Source organism: Gymnogyps californianus, chromosome 1 (genome assembly GCF_018139145.2).
Source record: "Gymnogyps californianus isolate 813 chromosome 1, ASM1813914v2, whole genome shotgun sequence".
Lineage (NCBI taxonomy): Eukaryota > Metazoa > Chordata > Aves > Accipitriformes > Cathartidae > Gymnogyps > Gymnogyps californianus.
The window spans coordinates 195,884,356-195,907,408 of NC_059471.1; the positions used below are offsets into that span (position 1 = coordinate 195,884,356).

Consider the following 23,053-nt stretch of genomic DNA (forward strand, 5'->3'; position numbering starts at 1 on the left):
TTGGGCCAGGATACTGAGATCTCCCTCCTGCAAAGCCGATGTTCAGCTGCCGCAGGCTTTCCTGGCGCAAAGGACAACCTGCCACTGTAGGCAGGGTGGATGGTTTTTAACTTGTTGGCTTAGGGTAGGCTGCTGCAGCACATCAAAGAACAGACATCGCTGGTTTTTGTAAACCAAAGCGATGTCCCTATTTGATACATTGCCAGATAAAATTTGATGCTAATAGTAGCATATGCACAAGCTGGTTTGAGGCATAGGACAACTCTACTTCTCCTAAAGTATAGCCACTTTGATCTAGTGGTATTGTTTTTCTCATGTTCTCAGGTGCCCTGGTGCACTGCCCAGGGTGGCAGCTGGGGCTGCGGAGCACTGCCTGCTTACAGGTCTCAGTGATGGTCTGCCATCATTTTCTGTTCTCCTTGGCATGTGGTACAGTGCAGGGAGTGCAGAATTCAACTCTTACAAAGTGGGAATAAACATGTGTATGATGTTTCTTGACACCTTTTTTCCCCTTAATCTTTTCAACAGAAGCTTTTAGTAAAATCAGTGAGATTCATATATATTGACATCTCACTCCATAACTCGATTTTTTTCAGTCAGTGGATCTGAAAAGTATCCCAAGTCATAACTACTGTATTCTTTCACTATGACTTGCAGAAAATGTTGGTTGTATGCTGCCCTTGCCTCCTCCAGCCCTCCCCACATCCTGAGCCTTCAGTTAAGAAAAGTCACAGACTTAACTCTTTAGAGATACTTGTATGTTAGATTTCAAAAAAAAAGCTTCTGTGATAGTCCAATTATTTTATTCTATTTGTCCATTTGACATTACTTTTATGGTTCATTTTCTGACTAGGTTTTAGGGAGGCGCCTGGAGCACTGCTGCAAATAGGAGCTGTAAAGTAAAATACAACATTATTTATTATTATGATATCAGTCTGCCTAAATAACTATAGTATCCGCAATATTCACAATAGCCTGAAGAAAGAAAGAATGACAAATATCACTGTCAACAGCTGCTGTGGGAGTGTCCTCCAATTTTCTATATTCAAAGCAAAAATCTCTACAGTCCTTCTATAAAGCCCTATGTGTAAAACAAATCAAAAGTAATTACAAGCCTGTATGTCAAGGACAGAAACCATCGATATTTTATGAGAGTATGTAAATAAGACAGTTCAGTGCAAAACCCTGCAGGCAAGGGTTTTGCACTGCAGTGATATCAGCCCTAGATACTGAAGGACCTACTTGGCATTTAGACAGTTCAGAAGTGAGATCATCAGTACTGTATAGCAGTAGGTGGTTAGAAATTCCTAGTCTTTGGAAGTCACTAGGTCTTCGTCTACAATTTATGAACATACATAGGCACTTCCAGAAGTCCACTTGCATTTCAGACTCATGGGGGATGATTCAGCCATTCATATGAATACACGGGTCTGTCCTTCAGGTCTATGTTAAACTAGGCAGCTGAAGACGGGGGTGAGACGAATCTTGTGTTACCATTCTGGTCAAGACTTTCAAACTTCATCTTAAAGATAAAAGCTTGGAAATCCATGGCTAAAGCACCTAAACGAATGTTTCAGTATTCAAATGTGCTTTACTGTTACGTGTCCCCATGGCATTCAGCAGGACTTCTTTAAAGGTTTTCCGTTGGTTCTGGTCTCTGTCACCATGTATCTGTCATTTTTTTGTAATTTATCCTCTCAATGCACAAGTAGGTTCCAAAAGGAAAAATGAGGCTGTAGTAGCTGCCTGTATTATACTTAACAGCCTGGCGGTTAGAGTACTCAGCTGGGAACAACTAACCATTGACTTATAGGGTTTTTGGACATGAAAGTCTCTCCTGCTGAAGCTGTTCATGTTTTCATAAACAATTAAGCTTCCATTGGACCCGCCTGAGGGTAATTCACGGTGTGGTCCAGTATTTAGCAAGGAACAGGGATAGGTAAGTTCAAATGATTGCTCTAATGAATATTTAATGAATTCTAGCACAGGTGAAATAAAATGTTCCCATTGTGAAAGCTTATCAGCAGTGAATAGACAACATCTGGCAACAGCAGCGTTAACTTGCGCACAGCTGTTCAGAGGGAGAAGAGCGGGAAGGAGTTTTCAAAGAAGCAGACGCACAGTTACAGGCCAGTTTTGACAAAGAGTTCTGAGATTAGAGCTCTCCAGGGAAAGTCCTGCACACAGGAGACTGGTGGGGTAAGACCTGTTCTGGCAGAAAGAAAAGTCACGGGGTGGAAGTTCAGGGAAGCTAAATTATACAGAGTGCCCCGCCATCCCCGCTTCTGCGGGGCTCTCACCCTCTGTGACCAGAACTCTTAATTTTACTATAAAGCAGTTTTGTCTGTTGTTGTAGGGACTGGAGTTCAGCTGTCCCGTCTCATAAACTAAATTTGATTCCCTGCTCTGAATCCAAAAGGAAGAATTTGCCCAAGAGCCTTGTGTAAGTCATGAGTAAACAGGCTGTGACAAGCAGAGGGGCACCACCACTTAATGAATGGTACCCAAGATTGGCATTTTGAATCTATCACTTTTTTTTAAACTATAAAATTTCCAAAATAGAAATAAAATATTTTGTTTCTCGTGGAATATAAGTTAGCATTTAACACAAAACAAAACATTTTGGAGAGCTTTCTTCAACAAAATAAAACAAAAAAACCAACCAAATAAAGAAGTCCCCAAATCCCAGTTCAACATGATCATTTTGGTTCAGATTAAAATGAATGTTTATTTTCAGTTCAGCTGTCAAACTGACTAATTATTTGCACAGCCTCGCTCACAATATTGCAGTCATGCTTTGGGTGTATTAAAAACAACTGAAAGGGAGAAAATTTTAAAATAAGAATCACCTTTTCTAAAAGGTGTAGAAGGTCCCCTTAGCTCCCGATCCACTCCTGGTAAATAGATGAGGCAGTTATTTGCCACACAGCTGCCAGAAGCTGCACTATTAATAGGGATTTTTACTCAAGGTAGAGATAAGCAAACTTCTAATGAAATCAGCATGAAAAATGAAACAAAAAAAAAGGTTCCTGAGACACCAAGAAATAAACTGGAATAATTGTCTGCTAGTAAGTCTTTTACAAAACTGATTTGACTGTCACTCTTCTCAAGCATTTAAGAACAAAAAAAATCCGCTCAGCTAAGTAGAACATACATTTGCACACACCTGTCTTAATTTTCTTTTATCCTACACTACTTCATTTCATGTTTTGTTGTAATAATGGCAGACATTCATTTTTCCCAATCACTCTAATATAGATTGCAGAGATGAGTTTTAACAGTTTTAATTTTACTGGGCAATAATCCAAATATTTTTTTCCTGACCCTGAGGCTCTCTTTCTTTGACTGTCATGGTTTCCTAAGGGGGATGTACAGCCTCTGACTGCAGGTCAGGCAGGCTTCACCACTTGCTCCAGAGACTGATGACTCCATATTTAAATCATACAGTGAGTTGGATAATCCCCTTTCATAGCAAAACCCAGGGGAGGGAACCATGTAAGAGGATACAAGGAATCCCTCGTTAAGAACTAGCTATCTGAGGTACTTATATGCCCCCACCCCTCACTCTTATATCTGATTATCGAGGAGCCTTTATATTCACAAATCTCTTTGGGCACAGAAGTGCTATAACCAGGGAAGCAGGGGCGGGGGACCCTGGACTTCAGTCCTCTAGAGCCACTGGGCACCCAGCTCCACGGGCATCAGCCATCAGGCTGAGGATTCACTTCTGCGTCACTTGCCCAAGGTCACCGAGAAAATCTGTGGTGAAGCAAGACAAAGGATGTAAGGCTTCAACGGGCACTACCACACAGCAAGGGCAGTCTGTCACACTCAGACAAAGCTTTGCGGCTTGCCATTGAGCCGAGCGATTATGTGACGCATCCCGAAAATACTCTGCGTTTTCATCAGCTTTTTACACCTTTACTCTCATTCTCTCCTGCACGCCAGAACCAAACATTATTTGATGTGTATGCAAAGACGCAATAAAATAAGTATAACTTGAACGGTGAATCTTCCTTGCTGAAGCACAAGTCCTTTGCTATTCAGCTTAAAAATAGAAATAAGGAGAGAAAAAAAGAAAAACACAAGCTTTGAAACTTGGCAGGAACAGCAGGAAATCATACCTTGAGTCACAGGGCACTCTCAGCATCTGTTCCAACTGCAAGCTTTTCACGCTCCCATATACAGCACAGCTACCCTCCCTTCATATTCCAGTCCCCAAGACTAGCCCTAGAGATATTATTCCTTCTCTGCAGTACATCTTGTCTCAAATACCTTACATATCCAGTTTCCAAAATGCTGTTCAGTTGGTACTGGAGATATGAACTAGCTCACAGATGATGAGTTTTTGCTGTTCAGAAGATATTTGGCAAAACGGTTCCCAGTGGGCTGAAACAACAGCTCTGACTGTGTTTAGGTTTTGCAAGTGGAATTGTTTGTAACGTGCACAAAAAAAGAAACGCTGGTTAATAAGATAAATGTTTACACTTAAACTTTCAAAGGGCATCATCAAATCCTGTCCAACAAAGAAGACATAAACACATTATTTTTCTCTCATGTTTCATGCTTTCTAATAGCTTTTACTTTCGTTACAAACACTTCAGTTCTGCCTGAACTGAGCACAAAGAGAATCAGCCCTTTAATCCTCAGGACAATACATGTTTTCTTCACACTTTGGAAAGTAAATATAGCAGCTGGTAACTTTTAAATCCTGTGTTTTGTTATGCAAAGGATTGCAAACAGAACCATCAAAGTTAGGAGTGGAAAACACTGGCTACTTTACATAGAACATTTTCCTGCTGATACAAAAATGTATATTTTTATACTTCAATCTAATTTTCAGAAAGCTAGGAAGTAGGAAATTTGGCATTTCTCCTATCCCACACAACTGGATTAACCTTCAAACAATGTACAACAGGGTAGTTCTTGGCAACCTATATTTTCCCTCCTGAAAAAATATCATAGCTTTATATGTTCATGCTCTACTAAAGCCTCTTTATCAGTAGAATTTGGGGTGTTATGTTTGTAGTTAGTCCATATTATAAAAGCCACGCTGCAGAGGCATGCCTGTGGAGATCAGATTGCCAGCTCCCCCAAGATCAGTACTGTCCCGTAGAAACAAACCACCTCTCTTCCAATTGAACACATTCATATCGCTTTGCAGACTAAGACCAAAAGAGCATCACCATGATCATATCTGAAAAAGCCATGAAGCAATAATTGAGGACCCACATCCGCTTTTGCTACGCACTTGTTGAACTCCCGTACTGGAATAGAAAGCCTACTGACAGTAGTACCAATGGGATGCAATATTGCATGGACGTAGGACATTATTTGCCTCTGGATAAATCCAGTTTTACAGTGGCACAATTCACTGGCTTCCCTGGAATTCATTGCTCTCCCAGGGATTCTTCTTCATCTAAATAAGACTAAAAGTGAAACAAAAATCAGACTCTGTTTCCCTTTTGAGTAAGCAGAATTCAACAAGCAGGTCCTATCCAGCTGGCTACAGAAGAACGTAGTCATTTACGCTACTTGTCTGCTGCTCCTGAACTAGGCAGAAGCCAGATATCTGAATTCTAAAACAAGTCGTGCCCCTGCAGCAAGCCTTCTGCAGTCTTGGGATTCCCAGACCTTCGCACTTTCCATTCAGTGTATGATATCAGCCCTGACAGCCTGTTTGTCTCTTTCTGCGGCACATGTTTTTGTTTAGTCCCGGACACCATAGTGATGAGCATACTCTGAATCCCCAGGATTTTTTATGCTGCTCCTAATGATAAATGAGTTCCTTGTCTCGGATTACCAAAATATGTTCTCTTCTCCCTCAGCGCTCTCTTGAAAGGTTGTTTGGACTATGTAGTCCACAGCCAATGAATTTATGGTAACATAATAACATAGCAAACATACACGTACAAAAGCACACGTACATCCATTATATATTCCCTCCTTTTTACTGTTAGACAGTATGTATTGTCTTCTATAGCAGTGCATTTCAACATTGCAGCCCATGCTCCACTTCACTTAATAATTCTTTCACATATCATCTGAATAGGCAGGTCTTGAGACCTCCTGTGACTTCACCTGCATTCATACAGCATGCCTTCTAGACTGGTGAGTCCTTGTCTAGATGACAGTTCTCAAGGAAGCCAGCTCTTCTGGAAGGGGACTTTCTGTGTTTCAGCACTATTGATAAAATCAAAGCATACTCATGGCACCAAAAGAGGAAATAAGAATGGCAAGAAAAGCCAGTCCTTTCTTCAGCTCTTTTCTTGGGCTTAGTTTTGGAAGTGTCAGACCTGCAGAACTATTGCAGGATCCATAGCCTCTTTGAAATATTTCTGCAATGAATGGCCTAAGTATAACTGTGGTGATAACTTTTCCCTAGGACCTTAACATTTCAAAGGACTTTACAAAAACCAAAGAAAATTTATCTGAATAAGAGTAACAATCACCATGGGGGATCAGTGCTACCATAATGCAATCGAGTTGCTTGACAAAATTTTACCCAGCCTGGGAGAAGATTGTAATGGCATTTTAAATGTGACAGAGCCACTATCAAAGTAAAAAGCTAATGGACGTTGTTAGAAGCTTTTTGTAGAACGATACCCAAAATGGGCTATCGTCCTTTTGCTACTTTTAAGTTTATAGAAGAGCCATGTGCATAAATGTACCAGTGAAGAAGGAATAAAGATCCTGATTCTGCCTCTACAAATACTGCTGCTACTCAACTAAATGCTGGAGGCACCTTCTATGAAAGAACATAAGCCAAAACTCGAAATATGAATTATTCCAGCTCAGAGAAATCACTTTTGCTCCTGTTGCACAGTCTCAAGCTATAAAAGAAATACAATAGGAAGAGAGCTCTTGCAATACCATGGCATATCTCAGCATTGCTATCAGAAGTAATTTATTTCAGAGAAGAGTTAGAGCCAGGTATCTATCTGAAGTGCCAGGCAAGAAATCCTGCAGTGAGGTAAAAAGAAGAGACCCTTGTCCCTTTAGGGCTCAATCTCTCATTAAGCATTTTCCTTATTTCCTGTTATCCCCATAGATAGGTCCCACTCGTAAGTCACTCAAACTCCAGCTCTTCCTCCTGCTGACCCACTCATCCCCACAACCTTCAGAAACTGAAATCCAGCCAGAGCCTTGCTTATTCAACATGTCCAAAAAAATAATTTGTTTGGAGACTATGGAGCGAAATACTCACTTGAAAAATAATGGGAACAGTGGTCAAAAAGTAGCTTTTCTTAAGACAACAAGAGAGAGAAATAGAGCAGGGGGGAAATGGAAAAGAAAAGGAGATGAATAGGATTCCTCCCACAGGAAAGTGAGGAAGGAATTAAAAAACTGGCACCACCCTTGCAGGGGTTTAAAATCTTCTCATAAATGCGTACAGAGCCACCTATGACTTCCATGCAAGGCTTCCAAAGCCTTCCAGTGCGAAGAGGTTCTGTCTGGTGAAAGTGCAGGCATGGATCAACCCATCATCTTTCTGTAAATGTGAAACATGCATCCACACTCATAGACCTGATCCAGTCCCCCTCTGAAAGCATTTTACTCTCTCTATTGAGGACACTGGCAGCCAAGGGCAAACAGCCTCCTAATTTAAGGCCTCACTTAAATGCTTAATTGTCCCGTCAGAAGGATAGGGAACATAATATCTTGCTTTTCTGATCTGGGAGCATATGTAGATCCCAGCCCAGAGGAGGATTTTGCTCTTGGCTATTATTTAATTCATTCATGTGGAATTAGTGTCCTTCAGTAAGACTTTTGTTTGGATGACTATTTTTCTCTGATAAATGCTAGCAAACACAAGGATATACATTTAAGCACTCTAAACCAGTTTAATCATAAAAGCGCAATGTGCTTTAGGGAAAATAATGAGGATGGAAATACACAAACCTATAAAATCTACCAGTTGGCTGTAACACACAATAGTGCCTGGTTTCTGATGACAGTCAGAATGCAGGACTATTCATATTGCACAGCTGTCACTGTGCTGAAACAATTATCCATCAGGGGAAAAAAAAAAAGTCTTAATTTAGTTCTCATCACGGCTAATAAAACTAACATTGCTGTACTAAAACACTGAAACAGCATCAATGATCCTTGCAGTGTCTTGGCTTCCCTTCAGCGTGACGTAGGAGCAGAGGAGCTCTGTCCTGAGAAATCGGCAGCGACGTCTACACTGGTAAATCACATCATTTCAGAGTGCATCCCTCAGCAACAGCTCAGCTGCCTCCACTGCTAGACTGTCAGGACGCTCCATAACTCAGCCGTCACCTGTGCCAGCCGAGTCTCCCAATTTCCAGGCAGGCTTCAGAAGTCAGCATGGGTCAGGAATCATTCCCTCCCAGTAATTTGCATGCAGCCCCATGATTTGGAGGAATAAAGGAGTTTATGATATGGATGTGGATTGTCTGTGTCAGCTGGCTTCGGTGCCAAAGAACTATGCCAGGTACATTTTGTTTACTAGCAGAGACGTAAAAAGTGCCTCCTATTAACACAAGATCTCTAAAAAAAGCCCACTGCAGAGTTTGTGTTTCTGTGCGTAAGTGAGCTCTTGTTGAACTGCTAGACTCCTCTCAGCCTTTTGGTCTTCTCATTTGTGAAATTATGAATGATATCTATATTAATATTTGTACTATTTAACAAATAACTCAGGGGCTTCTGTCACATACAAACAACCCTAATACAGTGGTAGGAACTCAGCAAAACTTCAGCCATGAAAGGGTGAAATAATTCTCTCTGCATATGCAGTTTCCTTCATGTGAGGGAAAGATGTATATATATATATATATATATATGTATATATATATATATATATATATTCCCAACTGCCTTCAGGGAAGTAGAAAGAAAATCAGTGAAATCAGTCTTTAATAGCTACACTCTCTTTGTAAGGTGCTCTTATACTGTGGTTATGGAATGACATGAAAACCTCAACATTTTAGACAGCTTCAGCTTGCCTACAAAAACAGGGGAGACATCTCAAACCATTTAACAAACATCAACCAAGCTTCCGATTGTTCCTGTGAAATGGTTAAATACAAGCAAATCAAAATGACAAAAGAGAAGTACAAAAAGGTCAAGAGATGCTTCTCAAGCCTTCTAGCAAACCAATGACAAACATGAAAAATAATACAGAAAAACAGATTGCCCGTTTGCTCTGACCACTACTTATAGTTCCATTCAGGAATGGGAGAAGACTAAAAATATTAAATCTTTGGGGGAATATTTAAGGAACTAATATACTCTAAAATACTAAATGAATGCATCAAGTTGCTTTTGTAGTCCCTTGCCTCAAGGAGCTTAGCACAAATAAAATTTGATGCTAATCAGTCCTAGCAGTTTTCACAGAATCTGAAAACCTATTATTTCCTCTGGCTGCAACTAAAAAATTTCCCAACTGTTTCATTATTGATATTTGCAAAGTATCTCTTGTACCTATAATTTTATCTTGGTGTTGACCTGGTGTTTGCCTCTCTTGACCATAACACATTTAACCTGGTACTGACAGAAGAATCATGGTTGAATTAAAAGGGTTAAAAGGTTGCATAATCAAGTATCTACTACCATGGAAACATAAAGAGATATGAATGTTGTTTCTATGTAAAAGAAGCTGAATTATGAAAAAAACAGAAAAAATGGAATTATTATAATGATATTTTCCAGTCAATAACAAGACAAGATGCTCAAGCACTAAACAGATATGTGCTTGCAATAAGCTACAAAAACCACTGTAAAACTAAATGGGATGTATTGGCAATGGGTTCCTTTTATAATTAAAAATGATTCAGAAAGTGAAAATATTATCTAGAACAAAAGTAAAACAAATCTGTTGATCTTAAGAGCTGATTTCAAAATGTTTCAGTCATCTTCTCCCTACTAACAACAATTTTTCTTCACACTTCACACAAGATTTTCCACATATGTTTTAACCACCAAAAAAAACCCATCATATTTCAAATTTCAAATGCTGTGCAGCAAAAAATGTTATTGACAAATGTAGCGTGACACAGTGAACAGAAAATTGATATATTTTAATCAGTGCAGCACATTTTTTATTAATGAATGCCAATACATTGGGTAAAATTCTTGAGCCTGTTCTTCACTTCTTATAAAGTATATGGTAAATCTCTTTCATTATGAATAGGCCCTGCAGTCAGACATGGAACGGACTCCTGCATCCCCCTAGAGCCTCTGAAGTCAGTAATGCTCATGAGGTACAAAGATTTCTGTAGATATAGAGTCAGGATCAGGATCTGTGTATGGTTCGATAGCCTCACAAAAGTATGTATGTGCTTTCTGAAATCATGTGGTAAAACGTTATTACATTTTATTTACATCATATTCCCTTCAATCATGAGATGCACTCTATTGCCACAATTAAATACGTAGCCCTGTATTTATGAAGTTCGGTGAGGTTAGCCTCTGTACAATGGTAATTCCCTCGTTTCTGGGAGGCCTGTCTGCTCTTTTGTGCAGGTCTGGAACACAAGGCAGCAAAAGCGCCAAATGGCAGCCAAACATAAAAAGACCTGCAACCAAGCCTAAAAAAAGCATCATCCAGGTACAGCCCTGGTAGCTGCGCAAGGCTACCAGCCAAAGATATACGCTAAAACCCAAAATGAGGCAAGGAAACAATCAAAGCAAATAAACAAAATGCTGAGGGAACTAATATATTCACTTCTAGATTTACTGTAAGAAACTATCCCTTGCATTTTGGATGGTTGCACATAAAGTTGAAAGAGTAATTCCATAATGTCATTTGTACTTGTACTTCTGAAGAGGTAAATGTGTATGAAATGTACAAGGCAAATGTGCATGAAGTGAATATTAGTCCCTCCAGACAGCAGCCATTAAAGTGGATTACAGCGGTGCAGCAAGAAGGGAATTTGACCAAAAAGAGGAAATAAGTCATTTAGTCTTGGGAAAAGAGGAGAAAACAGAAGGCAAAGCAAGGCAAAAGACAAGGCTAAGAAAGGCAAAAGGGAAGGGAAGGCAAGGCAAGGCAAAGCAAGGCAAAGAAAGGAATAAAACTGTTGATGAATATTTTGGCTTTATAGGCATGTACATAAATATACACATAAAAGCTTCCGATCACAATTCATCAAGCATACTGTCCACCCATCTCAATTCACATGCAAACCATCATCCCTAGGCTGCTCCTAGTGTGACTTTGGCTAGAAGATGTGTGAAGGTGACAGATGGAGTGTACCAAGGAGTTCAGAAATAGTGTGAGGTTTTTACATGGGAGGACACTAGCATAAGCAAATGTCTCTCTTTTTCCAGCAGATTTTAACCATTTACACGAGTTATTCAGACATTAAACAAGTAGAAGCTTTGAATACAGGGAACATAATACATGAAGTGAGCTAAGTTACTGAGTCTCTTGTTTCCTCCCGGTCAAGTTTTGAGGGACTGGGAACAGCCCAGGTGCTTATGAGCATCACACAAAGCAGCTAAAGGATACCACCTGGCTGTGCCTAAGCACCCTAAAGGAAGCCAAAATTTCAGTGAGACAAAGCCAAGGAAGGGTGTAAGAGTAAGGTTTTGACTGATCAAGTGAATAGAAAGGTTGCCTTTGTGCTAGTGAGAGCTCACCAACTGAGACAGCCAGCCCGTCAATAGATCCTACCTGCCAAACAGAAACCAACTTGGCAGCAGGATTTCCAGACTGAAAAAAACTGAACACCAAACAATGTCACTTTCCATTACCCAGAGGAAAGAGCAGCTCGTGGTGCACCAGAAGAAAGGAAAGAGGCTGACCCATGCCTATCTGTCCTATTTCTACAGTCACTGCCATGGGAAATGCTAAAAAACTGTCAATGCCCTGAATGCACCAACAGGCTCTGCAACTCCCTCCCTTCACTAGCCCTGGATTTGGCTCCATGTGTTCAAGGTCATCTCCAATATGGCGCAGATACGTGACCCTGGATCAGCCCAGGAAAACAGCTAAGTTGTGAGGAAGAGCAATGAGAAGCCTCATCAGGACCTCTGTCCACCTTCTTTGCTCACCAGCTGCATTTCAGCTCTGGCCCTTGCCCTTAGCTCCTGCTTGAGATATGCTGCTGGCCTTGTACCTTGCTGACCATGACCTTCCCTTGCTGACACTGACCTTGTCTTGCTGACCCCAACCTTGCCTTGCTGACCTGACTTGCTGGCTGACCTTGGACCTGCCTCACTACTATGGACTTCTCTGACAATCAGTGGGCTGTTGGCTGAACCTGGTTACATGGACAGACCTGTTTTGCTCTTCTTATTCAGGTGAGGCTGTGAGGCCACTGCCCTTCTTGCCTTCCTGTCCCCTTGGCTCCTGTCTCAATTTCCCTTGTGAAGCAGCCCACTCCTGACATTCTCTGATAAAAAACAACTTAAAATGATGAGCCAGCAACTTCAAGTGGGGACAATCTGTCCTGAGATCCATAAAGAACTGTTTCAGTGGGCAGCTACTGTGTTACTACCTAGCACAGTCCTTCTGTGCTCACCTCTGAAGGTCCTCTCCTTCTCCCACTATATTTGCAGCAAGACCACCCTCAAGTTCTGAAAGCTTAATAAGCAACTGTTTCACACAATCTTTTTGCATCAAGCACCAGAGTAACATAAGGCAAAAAGCAGCCTCCTTACGATAATCAAGGAATAACAGGTCCACTTTCAAACAGTTAATTCCTTGAACAAATGTTTCCTGTTTGTGAAGTGCCTCTGAAAAGTCTAAAACTGGCAACAGGTGAAATTTAGGCTGTCCAAATTTGGACTTTAATGTTTTGGACCTACTGCGGGTAAGACCTACAGAAAATCACCTGCTAAGCAGTGGAGTGCCTGGAAATTCACAAAAGGAGAAAGGACAGAGAAGAATTCAAGGTGAGCCATTTGACCGGGAGAAAGGCTATAGATCAAGGTCATTTTCTGTGGTGCGCTCCCTCCCCTCTTCTCACGAAAACACTTAGATAAAAGGATACCATGACTATCAATCAGTTTTTGCTATCCACAGATCATCAGATAGGACTATTGACCTGTATGTTTTATGTTGTAAAATCAATAAAAGAAAGAAAAAAAATGGCAAGAAAAAGAAAAATAGCAGCATAAAAATCCGAGCTGCTGAGCATAGTATTTCTCAGGCTGTCTTTATTTGTGTATTCACATTGAGTGATATAATATACTTCTCACAATTTCATCACAGATTAAAATTTCACTGGATAACAATGTTCTCAAAAAATGTGTAGTCCTGATATTTAGGAACTTCAGAGCAGATATTAAAGCAATACTGAACTTCAAATTGCAGGTTCAACTTGCTGAATAGAACTGTTAGACAGAAATATAGATGAAACACACTCATCCTGGATATAACGGAAACAGGCAGTTGCATGACGGTGATCACTGACTTCAATGAAAGTACAGGCATTTACACCAGCTGAGTGCCCAGCCTTGACATATACCAAGACACAGTAAACACAATTTCATACCTGGAGCCTTTGTGAGCATGGACCAAGGTCCTGGTCCTCAGCTGCAGAGCTGTGGTGATGCATCAGCTGTGAATTTCAGCCCATGTCTTTGGTCTGAGTACAACCCAAACTGGATTATAATTCTATATTTTGGGCAAATGACCCTTAATTTCCTAATCCTCTTGACTATAACCATTGTGAATGGTTTCTATAGTGCTGCTAACTGAGGGCCTTATCCAGAAGCCTTTACTCACGCAGAGATAACAGATCTACTTCTGAGAGGAAGGTGTAAAAACAGACTTCAGATGCAGGTCCAACATCAGACATTAAAGGGTATAATTTGTCATTTTTTACATTATTAAGAATATTTGTGCAGGATCTATAATTAAAACTAAAAGAGATGTCTCCTCCTTTTGCCAGTAGCTGTGTTACATCAATTAAATGGGTAAATAAGATCTTTCCCCAGAGGGGATATCACGTGACCCTCTATTGATTAAGACTGCAGTAGAACGTTATTTGCAATCTTATTGCATAATGGAAATCAGGAGGTAGCTGTCATGGTTTCAGAAGACAAATTGCTGCTATCTTGGACAATTCATAGGCCTCTTTCCTTCTTGCTGCTCTTAATTCACAGTTAATGCATGTCGTACAAGGCTTAGTTTCTTCAATCAGTCTACGGCACTGTATTCAACTCAAAACTGGGTGTAAGTCATAGTCTACATGGCCCTGCATTATGACGGGTATTAAAGCAACCGTTCCATCTATCATTACTTCAGAACTACACATTATTTAATAGGGTAACACAACTTCAAAAAAGGATGTGAAATTAAAAATAGACACCTCCTGCCACATGCATGATTGTTCCCAGGAAAGACAGGCCTCCCTCACCAGGCACAGCTCCAGAGGCGCTCTCCATATAGAACATTTTTAAGTCTTAGCTTAGTTTTGTGTACTTGATTTTCACAAGCAAAACATATGGCTGGAACAAGTCTACTGCTCTCAAACCTGTGCAGTAAGTGCAGCTAGGGATCAGTTTTGAGATTGTAATGAACACCTGACCACAACCCAGCAGATACTTCGCTCCTCCACTGAACTGTAAATCCATCATTATGCCCTTCATGGGAGATCCAGAGTTAAGGACAAAAATCTCCATTTAAATAACTGAAACACTCTTTGCCAATTTGAGAAACCTAAAGAAAAAACCCCAATCTTTCCTTACTTCTAATCAATCTCTCAGTTACAAAAATTAGAAAACAAGTGCAACACTTTTCAAAACACATAACAGCAATATTTAACATTACCAGAATCTTCTCCACCGAAGTCAAAGAAATGGTCTTTAAGTGGCCTTCGATGGTTGTGAAGTGGTAGGACATAAGGCAAGATTTCTGAATGGAAGGAACGAGTCTGAATAACAGTGGGTAGTAGGACAGTAACAGATTCAGACAAAAGTTACAGTCGTTCTCTGTGTAGAAAAAAGTGCTCAACTTACCATCATCTGTTTGCCATTGCACAGGATTAAAAGTTAAATGTCTGCTGCCTGATCTGTTCTAGCTAAGTTGATTGATTAGAATGTGTTCATCTTCCCATCTAACTTAGCAAGTTTAAAGTGGCAGGTTTACTTTTCCATTATTTATAACGCCAGAGCTTAATAAAGTACACAGAAGGAAATGCCAGTAGAACTGTTGTCCAAAAGTAATCTCTCACAAAGTGATAACAAAGTCTGGAAAAAAATATCACCTTGTAAAAAATATGGAGGAGGTTAAGATTTCAAGGAAATCAAAGATATTTCAGTACACTTCATTTGGCTAGACATGCACATCAATAGCACTAGATTATTACTGGCATATCTTCCTATTTAGGGAAATTATCTGGTCCTCCTACAAATGGATTTGTGTTTAAACCTTATATTTCATTCTCCTGGAAATTTGGGAAATCAATCTCAACCTAGTTTTGATGCGCATAAACACTCAATATGGAGCAAACGTGAGTAGTAAAAAAATAAGAATACAAATCCCTAAAGAATTAAAATGTGCTTTGGTTGCTCAGAACTTCAAAAGAGGCACTTGGCACCTTAAATTAGGGTCTGCAATCATTGCTTTTTTTTTTTTTTGCTTTGCTTTGAAAGGGCAAACCAGTCATTTCAGACTTCTGAATCTGAAAAAGTCCTTTCTTTTTTGAAGATAACACAACTCAATCACCTCACTTATTTCCTTGTGCTTGAAATTTAAAAGAAAGATAGAAAATGTTCCTTACCTTAAAAAGTCTTAAAATATTTGCGACCATAATGGACACAGAACTTGCTGCAGCACCTATCACACCTGATATCTTGTCTGGCTTAGTGAAAATAGGTGGGTCACCATTAGCACACTTCACGTCTGAACCATCTTTTTCTATCAATGCTTGCACGAATGTTAAGGACTGCTCCAATGCGTAAGTGTCCCTGGAACACGTATCAAGGATCCGGACACCTAAGGTGATATTGGCAAGAAGATCAGGGTCTTTATTAATCTGATCAATTGCATACAGCATTGCCTCTAGTCTGTGGATCCCTTTTTCCTTCTTGAGCTCCCCACAAGGCACCCCTCTATCCCCTTTTGCATGGACGGGGAAGAGTCCTCCCAAGATGATGTCCCCATCTAGTCGGATGGAGTGGGCATATTCCTGGCCATGAGTTCTTTGCATCAGGGTGAGTATCCAGTAGAATTTGGCTGTTAACAGGAAGAAACAATGACAGGAAACTAATCGTTTTCCTTCGTATACCATTTTCTCTGAAGACGTTGTTGCTCTCCAGTATCCAGATTTTCTTCTTGCTAAAGGATGAGGTTGACCATTTGAAGCTGCACTTTCTGGAGGCTACCATCAGTGCCCAGTAAGTAATATAGAAGCATGCGGTAGGTAGAAAAAGGATCTCAGCAGAAGTACATAAAACGTGTTTTACAAAAGATGTCCACTGATGTCATGGGTTGATCAGCTTTTCTGAGAGGTGGTTTTCAGTTGCTCTTAATTGACGGTGAAGTGTAGGGTAGTATGCCTGGTCCCGATGCTAAGGGGAGGTCAGTAGCTTATGTCCTTGTATTTTGCCCTGCAGCTGAGGTACTTCTGGAAAAAAAAAAAAAGCAGTGAGAAATACCATTTAGTTCAGCAGTTTTATACCTGTCACACAGTGTATTTGCTTTTGAATATCAGTTACATCGCCTAGGTTTTACTTTTGATATTCTGTAAGGGAGTAATTCCTGGCCTTCTGTGAATTTGAACACCTGGCTGCACTGTACTACAAGCCGGGAAATTGATGATACCAGCAGAGCAAAAGCCAAATCAGGGGAACTACACTTAGCTTGGTGTTCAGATTCCAACCAGTAATTTGTATTTACCTTCACATTGCATGACATCCAGAAACAGAAATGTAACACATTGTATTTCTGTTTTGCTGTATCATTCTGTTCTAGCCTACAGAAGTGCAATAACTACTTACACTCACACTCGCAGAGAGGTTCCATGTATGACAATGGAGTAATCAGGGCTCCTGAATTTAAGCACGCTCTTCAGCCGCTGCACTACAAGCACATTCAATTCATTTTGATATTAAACTGATTATTTCTCCAGTGGAATTCACTTTTTTTCTGGGCTTACTATATATCTAAAATGCCTTCCAGATAATTTCTAACACTAAATTACTTTTATGAAAAGGTAGCTGATTTCTTAAGCAAAAAGAGCACAATGTATTCTGTCAGGAAACCAGCTGAACATCCAGTATTCTCTTTCCGACTTTTTACTTGAGCTGAGGAACAACATTAACAAGGTCTCTATTCTCTGCTTGCATTTGGACCATGTTAAATAGGAGCAATATTGTGCCCCCACTGACATCTGGAGAAGTCCCACTGATTTTAACAAGATCAGGATTTCAGCCTACATACCTAAACACCTGACTGACTGTTATAAATATCTCCAAATTGTCCCCACTTTAATTCTCAAGTGAGTGGCATTTATTTATTTCAATATTTAACAAAATTACACATGCCTGACTAAATTTTTAGACCTCTGAGGAGAAGAGAGAGAGAATTAATTTTACCTGATACTAGATAGGCACACTGTGGGCAACTGCATCTGAGCCAGTCTCTCAAGGCATCTGTTATAAGCTATGGAGAGCAGTGGACATCCTAGGGTGCAATTGACCCGATCCTTATCTTTTAAAAAGTTTTATTTATTATGAAATTGATCACATTGAACAAGTGCCTACCTCACCGCCTATACAGAAAATCCAGGCAACAGGCTCTTCTGTAGATACGTACTTTGTCCCTAGTGATCTAGCTGGTTCCTACCAAAAATGGGATCAAATTAGAAGACAATTATAGACAAAATTAGAAGACAGTTATAGACAACTATACTGTTTTTCAAAGACATTTTGAACTATTTTTCACAAGATTTTTATATATTATGTGGTAACAAAACTCAAAATGTGGTTTGATAAGGCTTTAAATTGATCATCCTCTTCTTATATTTATTTTGTTACATGTTTTTCCTCAAATTATAATACTAAGCTCACAAAAGCTGAAGAAGAGTTTTTAAATAGTGGTTATTTGAAGACCTGAGAAAAAGATTCACAATGGAAAGTCTTCTATTGAATGTAAAGGTATCTCACTGTGATTTGGTAACAGAGCAACAACTTGAAAATGAAACATGTTTAATGGGTGTGAATAAAATCACTGCAATTGGGAACAGCAGCACACAGGACTTTCAGTGCCTCTTCACATTTAGTTTTGCTTGAATTTGGCTCAGGGTTGAATCTAAATGAAACAAAGCCTGTGCTGTTTTATGTGATAATCCCGTCGTTCTCCTTTGGCTCCTTTTGGGCACACAGTTTACAAAGCTGCCTAGGCTTCAGCCCCATGAGCCAAACTCAGACTCAGTCACAAATGGAGGAACTTGACTAACATCCCTGTGTGAGTTGATCCAGCCCCATGGGATGTTTCTTATATGGCCCACGCTATAGAGAAAAGATTGTATGAACAACTAGCCACAACTGTCTGTCGTCTTGATTGCCTTAGTAGAAAAACACCGTTAAGGGTTCAAAATAGGAAAGAGTAAAAGTTGTAGCTACACCTAAAATAGACACAGAGGCAATTTCCTTTCTGGTTCCACAATGAATAACCAACTCATTAGTCTATGCATGTATGTACAACCCATACAGGGAGCAATTCTCTGAGGGTGTAAAAGATAAGACTACTCTTATTTAACACTGTACAGAGAACAAGAAAGCACCACTGAAAAAGTGAAAATATTAATGAAGGAAAGAAACACTGCTTTTTCTCTTTCTCATCCTCAGGTCAATTCCTTACAGCCAAAGAATGCCCAGAAATTAAAGCAACTGTCAGTCTTTGTACAAACAAATAGCGATGAATTCAACTATTGCAACCCATATTCCAACAACAACGGAGAAGCTACAGTGAGCCCAATATCCTCAGTCCAATATTTTATTTGGAACTGACTAAAAGTCAAATGAGTTGATAATAAGCATTTTTCAACATTATAGTCTACATAAGCATTAATTGCTCTGCCTCAGCTCGCATGTTTTCCTGAAAAAGTATGTTTCTTTGCTGCAAGTGTCCACAGCTTGTCTATAAAACAGAAATAAAATTTTACAATGTTCTTTTTAAAAATTTAAGACCTTTTAGTCTTTTTTTATGTTACCTAAGAAATAAAAGCTTCTATTACACTGCCTAATTTATTCATGCCACACTGCTTTTCATATATTGATTAATATTAACTTTTACAGAATGTTGTAAGCCTGTGTAGCTAAGCGGAAAGCATCTGATCTAAATGAATTCCATTTTTATCAATGAATTTTAGTGAAAAAGCATGGGCCTCTGGGCTATAAAGCCTGAATGAACTTTCCTCATGTGCAGAGATTTCATTCGAAGTAAAATGCTGTCCTTTTCCAATTGACCATAAAAGTTTGAATTAATGCAAATATATTCTCGATTTACCAGGTTCCCCACCGTAGTAGTTGGTGTTCACTAGAAACCTGACTTCAGAGAAGAAGATTCACACATTTCCCTAGCACAGTCCAACAGTAAGTGCACCACAAAGCCTCTCTTCCACTCACTTTGGAATACATGCTTCTCTTGAGTTTAATTCATTAAAAGTATCTGGCGTTATCAGAACATATTGCTATTTTTAAAGTCAGTATTTCAGCACAAACCTCCACTTGTTCTGCTAGAATATATACTTATTTTTAAACCTAAGGAGGCGGGGTACTGCAAGACAGGGGACATGGAAACTTCTACATGTGGTGTCTGGTTCTGCAATTACTTCCTTCACAAAATCATTCAGCTGTATCAGATATTTGGTACTCAGGTTTGGGTACTTTGGTACCATGTTGCCAGAGTCAGTGCATCAGCATGTGCGTGGATCAGTCACTATTCCAACTACAGTCTCATCGCACCGAGAGATGGGCTCATTACGGGAGTTCTTTATGTTAATGAAAAGGTCTAAACAATGAGCCGAGAGTGACAGATAAATACTTAAATAAATACAGGCAATGTCTCTATTTTGGTAACAAGGTTCCTGAAAGAGCCATCTTCAGCTGGTACTGAAGTCGTGGCTGAAATCATATAGAAAGATTCAATATTTCCACCTGGAAATATGGTTTAAAAAAATCTTACAATTACAGACAGCCACAGGAGCAAGGAGTACTCTCCACAGCATAAGCAGGAAAATGTGTTCACTGAACTTCATGGAACATTTTTTAATTAACATTGCCAGCCAGACATACATGAACCCTTTACTGAGGGACAAAAAAAAGCCGGGGTTGGGGGAACGAACATCTGAGAAAAAGTGTTTAAAATTTTGTTTGAGGCCAAAAAATTCATTTGTCATTGCATTTGAAGCACAGTTGGAACTGCACTAAAATAAAATAAAACCATTATTCTGTGAACTAGAAAAGGAGGAGGTTTAGGGTGAAAACCCATTTCTACTTTCACAAAATGCCAGATTGTCCAGTCAATGCAAAACTGATCTGGTTTTCCTGAATGACAACAAAATAACAGCATCTTCCATTATGAAGTTCTGAGGACAAAAAAAATTGCAAAAATATGATTATTTTGACTTTTTACTACTGATATGTTACTTTTGAACTATCAAATAAGAATTATCTTGCTAACGTTCATTTTAGTGTTCGTAAAAGTTGTCTCTTTCTCCTGCACAGCATTCAGCGATGAACAAATAGCTGAATTTCCACACAGAGCAGGTAAAGAGTTGCCACCTGCATACAGTAACCTGACACATATAGAAGATTAATGGGTTTGCTGACAACAGAAGGGAATTCAGAAAACCTTTGGCCTTGACATCGCAACTCCTAACTTGCAGGAGAATTCTTCACTGATGTAAGTAGTCTTATCTCCCTCAGCTCTTCTGTAATGATTTGCTGTGCCCCTGCCACAGAGGTAACCTTTACACAATAATCAGGACTTCAAGGCGAATCACCCTCAGCATCTCGTTTACAGGAACTATTTCTTCCTAGTGCACCGTGAGAGAAATGTCTCCACTCAGTCTGATCAGCCTCTTTTCAAATACCCCAAAGCACCTGCCTTCGCTTTCTACCCTGCAAATATCCATTTTCCAAACAAGCTACCCTGCTAAAAACCAGCACAGGTCCTTCTGCCAGGGTGAGACTAACAGGAGCTTACAATTTTTAAAAAGGAAAGAGCATCAAATGTTTTCCTCTGCCCTCGCCTGGTCTCACAGCTGAATAAACCCCATCAATATTAACACCTTTAGAGTTGGTTTCACCTCTGGTCTGGCAAGTGATGATCAAGGAGATTTTCCCAGGCAGCCTACGAGAGCTTTCTCTGTTGTTTTTGTTTTCATTTTACCCTCTTCCCACCAGACTCCCGCTCCCCAGCCGGCACAGCTGGGTTCAGAGCAGGCGCTGGTAGCGCAGCCCAGCGCTCCACGAGAGGGGCTCTGCCCCGAGAAACGCAGCCGCCCGCCGAAATCGTCCCGGGGCATCCTGCAGGAAAGCCCCCCGTGTCCGCGCCCGACCCCGGCGGCGGCCCCCGTGTCCCCCAGGCGCCCAGGTCGCGGCGAGCCCCGCACCGCCTCCCGCGCTCCGCACCCCGCGCATCGCACGCCGGTGCATTCCGCACAGCACTCCGCACCGCACCCCGCGCACCGCACCCGCACATCCCGCGAATCTCACCCCGAGCACCGCACCCCGCGCACCCCGCCCAGCACTCCGCACTGCACGCCGCGCATCCCGCACAGCACTCCGCACCGCACCCGCGCATCCTGCACAGCACTCCGCACCGCGCACCGCGCTCTGCCCCCCGCCTCCCCGCCCGGCGCCGGCGCTCACCGCCGGGAGCGAACAGCCGGCCACGCACCGGCTTTCCGTGCGGCTCCTCCGTGCTTTCCCGGCTGCCTTTCGGCTCCTAATGCATCCCGGCACCTTTCTCGGCCCGAGGAAGGGCTAGCGCAGCCCGCCCGGCCCCGGCCGGCCCCGCCCGGCGGAGGGGCCCGGGGAGCGCCCCCGGGGCTGGGCGAGCCGCCTCTCCCCGCGCAACTCCACGACCATCGCCCATCACCGCGGTGTTTCTCCCTTGAAGGGAGCCCCCTGTTGTTCTCCACTTTACTTAGCCGAGCTATTTTTTTTTTTTTTTTTTTTTTCCCCCTCTTCCCAGGCTCATCCGTACCCCAGCTGGCGTCTGCTGTTGAGGGATTCCGGCACAGCCCTGGCGCGGCTCTCCCCGGGGCCTCGCTCCCTGCAGCTAGCGGTCGTCGGACGGGTTTAAACTGCCTCACCCCGCGGCCTTGCAGCCGAGCCGGGCCGTCCGCGGCGGGCGGCGGGCACATGGGGATCTCCCGGCTGGAGCCGAGGCTCCGGCGGTCCCCTCCGAGCCCTGATGCCCGGCCGGAGCATCCGCCAGCGGCGATGCAAAACCAAGCGTCGCCTTTTATTTACAGCCGCCGGTGATTCCTTCCTCTCCTTGCATCAACTGGTCAGCTTTAATGCGCTTCTGTTCCCCCTCAATGAAAACCTAAGTCTCTTTTAATGAATCCCCGGTCCCAGAGGTCAGAAGCTTGCAAACTCCGAAATGCCAACGCCGGATTTGCATGCACTTTAGGTCACTGACCGATTTTTATTACTTGAGTTCTGTTTTTGGGGGTTTGTTTTTAACTGTATTATGCATTCACCTGCCAACACTTCGGATTCCCGCAACAAACACATGCCAGCCCTGGGGGATGCTGCTCCGCGCCGGGGACAGCTAACCCCTCACTGCGGGCCGGCACAGCCTCTCCCCTCTTCCTCGGGGGAGGAAGCCCCCGGAGCCCGGCGGGGATCCCCCTTCCCGTTCCCACCCCAGGGACACGGGGGTCTCCCCCGCGGAGCCGACGGAGCGGAGCCCACCCGGCAAGCGGTGCGGTACGGGCGGGCGGCCGGCAGCTCGCCCGACCCCGGCCCCGGAGCCGAGCGAGAAGTTGACGGCGGTGGGCAGGGCCGGCCCCGTCCCTCCGGGGCGGCGGGAACCCCCTCTTCCCTCCCGGCCAGCGAAACGTGAACAGGACGGCGGGGAGCGCGGGGGAACCCCTCTGCCCCCCCTCCTCTCGGG

The 23,053-nt window shown here is 42.0% G+C and overlaps 1 protein-coding gene across 1 annotated transcript in view; it reads right to left on the minus strand.

Annotated features, from left to right (window-relative positions):
• Positions 1 to 16,208, minus strand: part of GRM8 (glutamate metabotropic receptor 8) — a 353,252-nt gene extending 337,044 nt beyond the window's left edge. The window contains exon 1 of the mRNA XM_050893816.1: positions 15,699 to 16,208. Within this exon, the coding sequence (XP_050749773.1) occupies positions 15,699 to 16,208 (510 nt within the window). The remainder of the gene's footprint in view (positions 1 to 15,698) is intronic.
• Positions 16,209 to 23,053: the final 6,845 nt, after the last annotated feature.